Source organism: Vulpes vulpes, chromosome 5, assembly GCF_048418805.1.
Source record: "Vulpes vulpes isolate BD-2025 chromosome 5, VulVul3, whole genome shotgun sequence".
Lineage (NCBI taxonomy): Eukaryota > Metazoa > Chordata > Mammalia > Carnivora > Canidae > Vulpes > Vulpes vulpes.
Window position 1 is genome coordinate 81460705 of NC_132784.1, and position 13371 is coordinate 81474075.

Here is a 13371-nt window from a genome sequence, read left to right on the forward strand (position 1 = left end):
TAAGTGTTCTATATATCTTACTTTATTTATGAGAGACGCAGAGAGAGAGGCAGAGACACAGGCAGAGGGAGAAGCTGGTTCCCTATGGGGAGCCCGACATGGGACTCGATCCCAGAACCCTGGGATCACAACTTGAGTCAAAGGCTGAGCCACCCAGGCATCCTTAAGTGTTCTATAATTTACAGATTTAAATAATGTAAACAGTTAAATATATTAATTGAATATATACCCAAAAAGATAAGCGTGGGAAAGGCAACAGCCAAGGAGAGGAAACAAGTAACATGGAAGTAAGAATTGAGGGCAAAGAAGCTAAGTCCTCTCCAGGTGCAAGGAACAGGAGACAGAGCTCAAATATCAGTCTCCACCGCCACCCTGCCAACCCAGGAGCCCCATGTTGGTCTTGGCAGTATGGCTACCCAAGGCAAGCAGCGTCCAAGGGAAGACAAAGGCCCACTTTCCTGGCATAAAGGTAACCATTTAGAAGGAGAGATGAACAAAGTTTGGCTGGGGGTGGAGCGGAGGATTTCACTCAGGAATGCTCATACTCACAGAACTATTTCTCTCCACCTTTGCTCTGCATCCCAAGCTCCAGGAGTCACTTAAAAGCAGACTATCTATTTTCAAGAAGTAAATCTCTTAGACGAATACCTTATGTTTATGAGCTGGAATGGGAAGGTGCTGGGCTGTGTATTGGAACTCCCGGCCAGAGAAGACAGTTATCTCTTTTGGCACAGGTTCCCAGGGATGAGACCATGTCTAGCGGGGATTTTCTCCAGATTCGACAGCCTTGGCCCTACCAAAACGCACAGCTTTGTTTTCACCATACATCACTCATCGTGAGGCTTTCGTTTTTCCTTTCAACCATCCCCAGGTCAAACACTGTGTGTTCCCACCAGTCCATGAACTTCTTGGGCCAGCAAAGGGACATTCATTCCGCTCAGCACTCCTTTCACATTTCTATTGTGTTCAATTTCCCACTCCCCCTGCCCAGCTCCCAAGAGAATAACTTCTTCCTTGTTTTAATAACTTGGATCGCCGTCAAGGTTGATGTGTTACTCCATTTTGCAGGATATTTTCTTCAGAAGAGACAAAACAGAGACCAACGGAGTAGCTGGGGCTTGTGAGCAGCTTTAGGAAATCATCGGCCTTTAAGAACATATGGGGAAAAGGCTTTTAAAGAAATAAAAAGCAGACAACGAACACAAAGGCACCTAAACAGAATTATTCTTAAAGGTGGACTAACGCTTAGAAGGGATCCCTGGCAATTTTCTTTCCCAGTGACTCACTTAAAAAAATCTACTTTCATTTGTGAGTGACAAAAAAAGGGTCAGAGTTAAGAAAGTGGGTTCAAGAAGAACTTTCTCTTAAATTGAAATATAATACTCTCTTATTTGAGGTCATAAAAGTAGTTCTGATCCCAATGGGCAACAGAGATCAGAAAATGAATAAAGAGAGGAGGTGGGAGGAGTAAATCAGGGGCAGGAGTATCCCCTCCTCCCCATTATATCATGTTTTCATCTCATCTTGCCCATGTTCTCCCTAAAAATCCTATCCCCACCCATTGTAATAGCACTGCTCCCTGACATGTAATGAAAGATGTCTCCAAGGACTTGCTTAATACACAAGGAAAAAAAAACCTATTCTTTTTTAAGTAAAATTTTCAAGAAAAAAAGACATGAACAAATATTTAATGGGGTTTGTCTGGAGTTCATGATCTTTTTTAATTAAAAAATTGGGATACTGCCCCATTTTTATGAATGATATGGAAATTATCTTTTTTTCTCCAAAATACGAGGTAAACATCTAGTTTTATAACTACTGTATCACCATGATTTTTCTTACCAGTGATTTCAAATAGTGTCAAGACACTAGCTATGGATTTAAGTAATAAAAAATTTATCTTTCTTCGTGGAGTATCTTTACTCAAATGTATTTTCCATACTAGCAGCGTTTTCATACCATGGCAAAAGGAAATGAATATGGCATCAGAAAGAAGAACGACTCCTAGCCAGATTGTGCCTTCCCTGGAGAAAAGCCCAATTTTCTACTGGAGTAACAGATTCAATTGAATTCAGTTTTCAGCAATTCAGGGGCTTGGAGGAAAGAGCTAAGGAGTAGCCATTTTTAAGAGCCATAAGAGAGGCGAAATGTGGGTCATGACACATCAGGGTGTCGTAAAATCAATCTATGCATCACAACAAGCATTTTAAAGTTCACACTGCTGTGTGAAATTGGGTTAGGTGGCTTAGTCTCTCCACCCTCCTCATCTGAAAGATGGACACACCATAGTATCCTAGGATTGTCACAAGGTCAAAGGAGAAAACCTACATAAAGCCCCTTACACAAAGCCAAGTAATGTTAACATCCACCCTTAGATAAATGTTCAAGTCAGAAATGGAAGCGGACTTCAGTAGACTTACATTCTAAAGGGATAAATCCACAGTGTGAGAGAAGATGTTAGAAAATTAGAAAATTGCAACTTTGCTCTCCAAATAGTTGTTCTTCTGTAGGACTACCTATTGGAGGTATTTTATCCTTTTCATTCAGCTTTCTGAATAAAAATAGTATTCAAGAAATACATTTTGGTTTCAGAAATCCTTTTCCAAAATGTAAGCACCAGACCAATAAAAACTTTTCTAGTTTTTTTTCATTAAACAAAACAAACTATTCACACTTCGTACTTCATCCTTACAATATAGCTTCTGATTCCCCAGCAAGTGACTAATATCATGTGTCTATAGACCTTAAAAGGTATCAAAATTATCTCAACTATTGGAAAGACCCAGAGTCAAACACATGCCAAGAGTCCCTATCTGTAACTTTTGTAATTAAGCAAACAAACAAACCCTGTACTCCAGCATGAAGAAATTTTAAAAGTTGATACATACTACTCACTTCACAATCATGTTCTATCTATTCTTGGCATTCAATGTGGGGACAGCTTCTGAATTCTGAGAAGAGGAGAAAGAAGAAAAGGACGGGATCCAGAAAGAAAGGGTGAGAGCAAGAAGCCAAGAAACCTCAGACAAGTTGAGTGTAGGTAGAAAGAAAAATGCTGAAATTGTCAGTAGCCCCTTGGATGGAAGTGTGGAAAGGAAAAATTCAAATCAACAGGCTTTTTAACTTTTGGGTCGAAAGAGAGGAAGTTGAGATTTGGATAAAATAGCAGGAAAAAATGGAGGATGGGGGTGGAGAGAAGGATCTAACAGTAAGTCCTGAAAAACTGAAAAACAATCCTGCTGACCACTGAAGGATGATCCAAAAGCCAAGACAGAGCCAAGAAAAAGAAAGGAGGAAGAGGGAGACCAATTCTGGTGTTCAAACAGAGAAAATAAAATCAAAAGAAATAGCTTCAGAAATGTCCCAGGGTGCAGGCTGTAGGGCTGGGGAAGGCACAGATGTCTGAGAATGAAAAAAAAAAAAAGTTTTTGTAAGAATTCTGGCTACAGTCTTGGGGTAAAAATTAAGTTCTCCCTGAGAGATTTAAAAGCAAATAGAGAAAAAGCAAGCTATGTATGGCTGGAAGATTTGACTTATCTAACTGGAATATGAATAATACCACAAATTTTGTGTTTTATAGAACATTCCAGAGGAAATGAGCAGGGTTCCTACAGCATTGTTGTAAAAGTTGTTTTCTAGGAGTACTTGGATGAGAAATGTCACCACCTCCATTTTTGCCCACAGTTAAATAAGAGAACAGAGAGAGACAGAGACAGAGAGACAGAGAGAGAGAGTGAGCAAGAGTCTTCCCATCCTTTTGCACCATCTACTACCCTGATTACCCACTGTCAATGCTAACTCCTGCAGCACCCCAGGAGCCTGTCAACAAGGCCTACATCATTTGCTTTGCCATCATCGTATCGTCCACTCACTTGCTCTGCCCTTCTGTCCATTTCACTGAGCTGGAGCTCCCAGCAGCAACTCTAGAAGAGAAGAAGAGGTGGGGAATGGGGAATGGAGCATGCATGGCTCTAGCAAGCCCCCCAGATCCCAGAATCCAATGAGAAGCAACTAACACACAGAGATGTGCAGCTAGTTGTCTAGTCCAGAGTGTTGGATTTGGTCTCTAATGCCACTAGGGCTGGTGGTGGGGGGAACACCACTGCCTGCCTGTGGCAGCACAGGCAGGCCAGAAAGAGCCTCTGCTTTGGAATTAGATCCAGGCTTAGAATCCCAGCTCTACTACTTCACATGATGTGAACTTGGGAAGTTACTTAATTCTCTGGTTTGTTTACTTGGAAAACAGGGTAACAATACCTAAGCCTTACAGTGTTGTTAGGAAGAGTAAGTGAGGTGACCTAGAAGAGCACTTGCTGCATCACGGGGACTTCACTGGAGTCCTACCTTAATGCCCATGGACTCAGACTTGTTAGAAAGTGAAAAAGTGAGTTCTTGTACTGTTGAAAGCAAGTCCCACCTGTCTGCCTTTCAAAATTTCCAGGGGCAAAGAATCTTCCCTGCCTGCTATGTTCTCCCTGTTGCGACTGTCTATCGAACATGAAGAAAACCTGTGGATGCACCAGGTATGAGCAGCTCTGACTCGGAAACGTCCTAATCATCAGCACTCAAACGCGAGTTTGGATCCTGGGTGTTATGAACTAATTAATGCATTTCTCGATAAGATAATGTAATAGTTAATATCTGTGATATCACTAGCAAAATAAACATTAAATGAGGTTGAACTGACACGATTTTGAAGAATTCTAAAATGCTCAATAAGGCCAGATAATGTTTTCTCAATATTCTCACCTCCCTTGTTCAGGATACACACAAAAATCCCTATTCATATTCCCGAAAATTTAATACTGAACACAATCCACTAGCTGGGGGAGGGAGGAAAGCATCTTAATTCTCCAGAAAGCCAGGACTATTTTTCTAAAACTGCAGCTTCTCCATGAGCTATAACCACCTTTAAATGGTTCAAACAGGTATATGCTTTTGTTTAAGGGCAACTGAACAAATAAAGTTCAATTTATTGAACTTACCCCTTTAAAGTGGCTCCTAAGTTCATCTGATTCCAGGTCATGCATTCAAGCTGGGAGGTCATTTGGTATAAATTGTCACTGTTAGAAAAACATCCAGAGTTAGAAACACATAACTACAAAAAATACATACAATTATTTCTTCAAAAAGCAACGGCGTTTTACCTTTTCTTTGCAGTGAAAACCTCCACATTTTCCAAAACAACAGAATATGTGAGTCTGAAATGATTTTCATTTCACCCCACTGATTCCTGTATTCACTTCACACAGAGCAGAAAGGATGTAAGAGTAATCTGGAAGCCTTTAAAAAAAAAACTTTAGTAGAGCAAACACTGAAGCTTCTAAAAAGGTATTAAACCTTTCCAGGGGAAGAGGCTAAAGGGAGTGGAACTCTTGAAAGGCAACACAGGCCGGATAACTCAACATTAAAGTTAAAAGCCTGGAGCTGAAAGTAAAAAGATGGCAGATTAATTATTCGTGAAAAGGCCATTAAGTTGTTTTAATCAAAAGAAGTATCATGTGGATTATGAGGGTCTGAAAAGTCAAAGAATGATGGGTGGTGGATGGTCTAATACGTGAGGATGTGACAAGCAAAAGGAAGAGGATGGTAAAGTGTATACACAACCAAAGGAATTCCTCTTTAGAAATTTTATAATCTTGGTACAAGTTGAATGGAAAAAAAAGAAAAAGAAAAGAAATAAAAAAGCCCCAGGCCCACTTCTATCAAGCTCTAAGAAGGAAAATAATGGCTGATCATTTACATCAAGACCCCAGAGGAGAAAGTACACTAGCATGCAAGCCAACAAAAGTCATTCTCTCCTCTCCTCTTATATCTATCTCATTCCTAGAAGAGCAGCACATAAATCAATTAGCAGAAATCTCCTTAATTACCAAGCTCTGTTAGGACTCTATTCAGTCCTGAGCTGAAATGGTTAATTATGAAATTTGAGACCCACAGATGAATGGGCTGTCTGGGGGCCCTTGGTCTAAACACATGCCAGAGGAATCCCTTCACTGTCCCTTCATGGCAGGAGCGAAAGACAGAAGCTTCCAGTGTCTCATGTGGGGTATCAGGCCCCAAACCGACAATCTCCATCCCGTGGTGGCATGCCTTTGGACTGCTTCATCGGGCAGAGGCAACACTAAATTTTAATAATTTAGAGAAGGTTTTGTCTGGCCAGCCACACTGGGAACTTGTGGAGGGGTCAGGGAAATCACAGCAACCTGGAATAAATGGATACGGTGCTCCCTCTAGGCAGAGCTTGATAAATCATGGCACAGTCCCTCTGCCGTTCGAATAATGCCTCTGAAAATGATCTGGAACTCCTTCGTGGCGGGCACACGGGGGGATAAGGAGAAAATCAGATTCCAGGAGGGAATTTTACATATGAAATGTGAAGTGACTTCAAACTCGAAGTATGCGTCCTTTCATTAGTCAGTGTGTATCTGGGCCCCATCATTCATGCTCGGGTCTGACCGGCTATTATGCTACTACAATATCCTACAGATCAATGAAAAAAAAAAGATTACTTTCTCCTGCAGCTTCTCCATTTGCAGTAGCGGCCCGTGCTGGTCTGTGCCACTACGTTTCGCAATTCCACAAATTCTTGCTGTAAGGCCAATGTAATTAATTCCTGAAGGACCCCAATTTTTATTAGAAGTGCCAGCCCTGCTGCATTTAACACAGAAGAGTTTCTTGAACTTTCTTTGGGCTGACAGCTCATTAATAAGCAGCCTCCTCCACAATCTCTACTGGTTTTTGTTCTCTTGCGCCTTTTCATCAAGCAATCCATTTATTAATCTTGCCATTAATCTCGGCCAACGGGCATTGTATTCCCCAGGCAGCGTTGTATTTTTGTCACTGATTTTTAAAAAATTGTTCACCAGCTAAAATCACTCAGCTCCAGTTGACAATTTTCCTAGGCCTTATTGGGAGGTGGGATCTTTCTGAAATGATTTCATCTTTGCCTAAGACTAAGACCCTAATTTTCAAGAGAGCTGAGAAGCAAGATGAGGGAAAGAAGTTTATGCACATGGATTAATGAGTTCCAAATATCTCACTTTATGATTTAGGAATTTTCTCACAGGCTTAAAGGATAGTCCAGTAGATTCCTAAGGGTCTCTATAAGAAAGGACCCCAGAGACCAACTATTTTTAAGGCCATTCTCTCAGCCCCCAGAAAGCAAACTTTCTCAAATATACAGTCTATGTCTTCCAGATATGTACCTTCCAATGTGTGCTTAATAAATACTCTATACTGCACTGGTACGATAGCTACTGCTCAGACATAACTATCGAGAACTTGAAAAATGGCCAGTGCCACAAGCTGAAATTAGATTTTGACTATTTTAAAATAGAATATTTTAAAAATAAATTTCACGGTCTTATTTTTTTAATGCAGCTACTAAAAAATTCCAAATATATGTGGCTTGCGTTGGTTCTAAAAATTTTTTTCTTTTAAGATTTTATTTATTTGACAGAGAGAGCGAGAGAGCACAGGCAAGGGAGATGGAGAAGCAGGATCCCCACTGAGCAGGGAGCCTGATGAGGGGCTCGATCCCAGGACTCCAGGATCGTGACCTGAGCTGAAGTCAGATGCTCAACAAACTGAGCCACCCAGGTGCCCCTGGCTACTAGCATCGGTTTTATTGGACAGTACTGCTCTATAAGTTTTAGGACCTTGAGCCAATCAGTTCAGCTCTCTGCCCCTCCATTTTCTCATCTGCCAAATGGAAATATTAATCTCCATCAATCTAACCCTACAGGGATATGGTAAAGCCCTCACAGTGGCTCTCTGAAGAACACAGAAAATATATTTTAATTTTTTCTAATGTATCCAATTTCACACAGTGCTTTTTCACACATCTTCAATATGTCCCACAACTTTGTGAGGCAGGTATAGTTACGATCCCCATTTATTAGAGGAAGATTAGGGCTCAGAGAAGTGCCTGAGCTTGCCTGATGCCCCCACCCCACCTGCCGCACCCCTCGGGAGGCATCCTGGCATCATTTGGCCTCACAGCTCACTCTCTACCACTTCAACGATAGTAATCATAACACAACAATAATGCAGACAAGTCCATAGTTGAAAGAGAAGATGCCCAGGGAAGCCTTGTGACAGTTCTCCGTCTCCAGAAAGTTCTAAAACGCAAGATGCCCGACATAGCCTTTTAAGTTAAGAACAGTATGCCAAGATCACAGGAGGAGCCCCCACGTCTTGTTTTAGTGGTCCTAACAGCTCAGCTTGCAAATCCTCTCGGGGAGAGAGAAGATGGGAAGGGCTGATAGGAGAGACGGAGTTTTGGAAAATCCCCAAGCTACGACTAGGTTTCCTGAGTCCAGTGATAGGATCGGAGCAGCATTTTAACCACATCCTGCCTTCTGCGGCCTGGGGTTCCTCAGGGCCTCGGCCAGTCAGCTTGGCTGGCACAGCCTCTTCACTGGAAGTCAATGACAGCATGGCAGTAACTGCTGTCGGGGAGGAGACGGAATGTGAACCTGAGCTAAAAATACCAGGCCGGAGCATGCTCCAGCTCTGATCTCTCTGGGCAATCGGTCAACACCCAGCTTTCATCATGAAAACCCACAGAAAGAGGCAACACTGGTCAAGGAATGTAAGGCCTCTGACAAATAAAGCATCTAATTATTAAATAACCACTGTAGGTGTCGACCACTTCATTCCCAGAGGAGATCAGATAAGCAGGTGGTTTGGCTCAAAGCAAACCACAGTGGTCACGTAGGCATTTCAGCTCGCCGTCTAACTCTGTCTGTTCGGAAGTGAACTCTGAAATCGCAGGCTGCCAAAATATATTCCAAAAGTCATGGTATCCTTTATATTTTTCAAGTCGATTTTTTTTAAGGCCCCTTGTTTCCTATGTAAGAAATGTTTGAAGTTGGAAGCAAGGGAGAGAGGAAAGAAACTTCTATAACTGGGATTAATGCAAGTTGGAGTAAAATAAAAGGAAGTCAGTCCTAGCAAAAAGAGGAACTTAAAAGGAAATCGGTAGTAGATCATATAGAGTTTGTTTTGGCCTGGACTGCAGTATTACTGAGTTCTCGACCTCCACACAAAAAAGAAAGGAGGGGGAAAAAAAGCCCTCGGCTATTATCTGGGCTGGGACTCCCCCACTCTTCAACTGCACGTGTAATTCAAGTACATGTTCATCTTTAAGTGTGTTTACTAGAGGCAGCAGAACAAGGTAGAAAAGTTCATGTCACCCCTGGAATGGAGCTGTCGAACCAGGTTGAGGTTGGTGTTACCTCTGCCAGATGGTTGCAGGCTGGCAAAGGAGCACTTTGGTGGAAGTACAGTTTCCCCACAAGATTGAAGGGGAAAATAAAAAAAAAAAAAAGGATGCATGAATGAAAAAAGAAAATGCCAACAAGGAAAATGCAGAGGTAGCTGGCACCTGTGATCAGAATTCGTGATTGCTCAGCTTTTGCGTTGACAGCTCTGCCCCACACAGACAGAGAGGCCTCTGGGGTTTCTCCCTACCTGATAACCGGGGCTTAAGCACAGAGGCTGCAGCCAGACCTCCACGCAGCCCTTTTCCTGCGTTCTTCCCTCTAAGGCGCCATGGAGGCTGCCTGTTGAGAAATTTCTGCCCAGCAGGCCATGGTGAATAATTATTTCACAGTCAATCTCTTGGTATTGTTATTTCTCTCAAGCTCACCAGTTAACCAAAGAAAAACCCACTGGGGATTCAACTTCTATTAATAAACACTCGGTCAGCACAAAAGTTGCAGGAATATTTGAAACTAGATGTTTCCCCCTCCCTGGAGACAAGTCCATTTCAAGCCTTTGGTTGTGATAACATTGCCCACCCCTGGAAACCATTTCAGACTTTCTGCCTTCACGCCTACCTATGTGGGAAATAAATTATCGGTACTGTCTTAAGTGAAACCTTACACCATGTAAAGTGTGTGTGGATACACAAGGGAAAGGAGGCATTATCAATTGTCATTTTATTTCCTTGGGCACGAGCTATCCCCCTCTGATACACATCTATGCTGAAGGCCAACCTAAATGGTTGATGATACACTTCCCGCTGACCTGGGCTCCCAAGAAACTCTGTGGCTGCTACGGAAGTCTCTCTCACATAAAAAAACAATCTGCTGCAAAAAGCCTCCACTGTCAACCGCATCATTTGTGTATCACCAACATTCAATTTAAGAGTATCTGAATCAGCAGTTGCTGCTTCCAAAGTTGGGGTCGTTTTACTTACTAAGGAGCAAAAGGAAATATCCTCCTTTAAAGGGGTAGCACAGTTGCTAACGAGGGATATGCAAGCCTAATAAATGAATAAGAAAAAAGGGGAAGGACTAGAAGATCTAAAAAACAAAACAAAACACCAGTGCATGGGGAATACTTTTCAAACACAGGGCACAGAACTCTGTCAAAGTAGCTGTGAATATCAACCCATGAACTGGGCAGATGGGAAGGGGGGGGGGCCTCCAAGGAAGTCAGCAAGCAGAGAAGGCAGATGGGTTTGCAGAAGACTCAAAGGAAGTGAGCCAGCCCAGCTAGCTGCCTGTTCTAGGTAGAAATTGGGAAAAAAATTAGTGCTTAGTGGGAGTGGATTTCACTACTCTCTCCCCTCAGGAGAGGGGAAGGTCCAACCTCTCCTGAATCTTGGCTCTGAGCACAATCGTGGTGGCCCTGGAAGCAGTCGTTTTTCCTGGGTCTGGATGGATGGGGGGAAAGGTCTTCGGGTGTCTGGACTGAACATCACCCCCAATGGTTCACACCTCGTGCTTAAGGCACAGCTAGAGGAGTCTGAAATCTGAAGGACAGACAGCTGATTTGGGAGTGAAGGTTTCAGGAGAAAGCTCAAGTTTGCACCTGACAATAATCAGGAATAATACTGCTCCCAATCTATTAAGGGCTTTCTACCAAAAGTTATGGGTAAAACTAATGGATAATAGGATTTCCTTCATAACTGGGCAATAAAGACCTTTCTCTAGTGAGACACCAGGCAGATGCCACCTTTGGAAAGAAAAGGCGCTTATTCATCAGGAGAGGTAGCAGGGTGAAGTGGATAAGAGGATGGATTCTGAAACCTCACTACCTGAAATGGAACGCCAGCTCTGTCTCTTACTGTGGCATACCAGGCAAATTCACCTCCAAAGGCTTCCTCTGTAAAATGGGGATGATAATCTATTGCCTGCCTCAACAAGTCATGCAGATTAAAGAGGTCAGTGCTTGTAAAGTGCTTTAGAATGGGGCCCCTAATGAAGGAAGTCTGTATAAGGATTTGCTCTGCATATTTATCAGCAACTGTACTGGTACAGACTGTGTAAGGGGAACATTCCAGGTGGAGGATGCCGAGTGGCCTGAAACTCCTCCACAATGCAGAGCACAGATGGGTTTTGAAGTCAGAGACACTGTGTGGATCAAGTCCTGGTCCTGATTCTGATTTGCTGTGTGACTTAAGGAAGTTATTTAGAGAGCCTGAACCTATTTCCTCTTCAGCAGAGTGGAGATTAGAGTACTTACCTCAGAAAGTAATCAGAAGAATTAAAAGTGTGACCTGAATGAAGCACTTAGCTCAGTGCCCAGCAGCACATAGTCAGCATGCAATAAATCCTCATTGTTTACTCATGTTTCACCTAGCTATGATCACTGGGTCCCACAGGGGCTGAAATCTGGCTTCAGAAGCCTTAGTGACCTTTAGACAGAACTTTACCCACCTTCAATATGCTGGATGGCAGAGAGGATGGGAAAAACCATCTCCTATCACTACCCATAAGTTGACTGGGGACATTTTCTATTCACTATCATTCACATCTGCACACAAATGTGCCCCGCTGTAACTCCTGAGATCTGTTATCTGAGAGAGAAGAATCCCTGTATAGTTCTCTCCTAATGAGGAGAGAATCTTGAGAATTCTCTGAAAACAAATTCATATTGTGCACTGCTTGTTTAATATCAGTATATGTATCATCACCTTTATTTCATGCTGGGAAGACAAAATTCAAGATTAGAGAGACAGAAGCTCTTGGAGGGCAGCGGATAAGAGGCTGGGCAGGCTGCCCCAGGGGGTCAAGTGCACCAAGGCAAACGAAATACAAGCAAGCCTTTCCCAGGAGGTCCCAATTTTAGACAGAAGGGAATGGAGCCAAGGACCATGGAAGCACCACTGAGTATCTAAAACCCAAATGTTAAGCCATTAAGTGATTAAAATTTAGTCTTATTTCCCATGCTTTTTCAAACACTGCGTTCATAAAAGCATATAAATACCCTTTCAGATTTTTTTTAGGAGCAAAAAGAAGAAAATGACATAACTCCAGTGATGTCGATGCATAGAATCGATTTTAAAACTTCCCGACACCTGTCCACTCATCGTTACTTCAGGGGAAGTATCTGACCCTTGAAAAGTGATTAGAAACATTATGAATTTAGGGTGACTGGAACTTCAAAGACAGTACAAACTTCAAGGGAGCAAACTCTTTTCCTAGGGAGTCACAAATTCTTCTTCAGATGCTACTGCTTAGAAATGTTCTCTCACAGAAGAAAATGGTATTTTGGTGACATAAACATAAAAATGAGAAGCAAAAGAAGTTCCATTTATGTAGAAAGCAGAAAGGGATAAGCAAATATTTCCCAAAGATGAACCTGACAAAATTGCTTTATACAATCAGAAGCTGGATTAGAAATGTGAGAATTTTACCTATAAAATGCAATCCAAGTGACTTTTCCTACTTCCATGGCAACCACAAATTCAGCCCTAAGTCAAAATCCACCACAGGGACTCACTCAGTTTAGAGAATTGTTGTTGAAATAGCGGCTGTGACCACTTTTTCCCCACCTCCTCTTTCTAGGCTGCTCAGCCCCTCTGTGAGAGAGGAGAGTAAAAAATGTTGTGTATCTGTGTCCCTTCTGAACTAGATTCCAATGCCTCTCAGGCCCCAACACCCAAGGAGATATCCCAGCACATCTCAACAGCACCCATTCCAGCATGGAGGTATTCCTTGCTGCCTAGGTAAGGCTCCAATCAGGAACCAAGGAGGTAGGAGTTCCCATGGGGAACCATTCCAAATGCACCCCCAATGGCTATTAGGATAACCACAACGCCACTTTAGAAATGGTCAGAAGCAGTTCCTCAAGAATGATGGCAATGGCCCTGCCACCACAGTTTTGCTGGGGTGGGAGTGGGAGTGTTTGCAACACAAAATGGTTCTGGGTTCTGCACCCATTCCAGTGACCCCACCCACCTCGAGGAAGCACAGAGACTATGGGCTTGGAAGCACAGGACACTGGGACTGAAGTGTCAAAGAAAAGAACGAGATCTGCTAGTGAGAAAGAAAAAGAGGATGAGGAGGTGTGGTCATTCTACCTCTTTCTGTGCAACCCTTGCACATTTCTTTGCCCCTTCTGGCAGAAAGAAAA

At 42.6% G+C, this 13371-nt stretch overlaps 1 protein-coding gene across 7 annotated transcripts in view; it reads right to left on the reverse strand.

Annotated features, from left to right (window-relative positions):
- Window positions 1-13371, reverse strand: part of WT1 (WT1 transcription factor) — a 49232-nt gene that overhangs the window by 27175 nt on the left and 8686 nt on the right. For 4 of the 7 annotated variants that reach the window (XM_026012938.2, XM_072759067.1, XM_072759070.1 and 1 more), the window contains exons 4-5: window positions 4986-5063; window positions 3873-3923 (exon numbers count right to left, since the gene is read on the reverse strand). In XM_026012938.2, coding sequence (XP_025868723.1) covers window positions 3873-3923; window positions 4986-5063 — 129 coding nt within the window. The remainder of the gene's footprint in view (window positions 1-3872; window positions 3924-4985; window positions 5064-13371) is intronic. The other 3 variants (XM_072759068.1, XM_072759069.1, XM_072759071.1) reach the window with 1 other exon arrangement.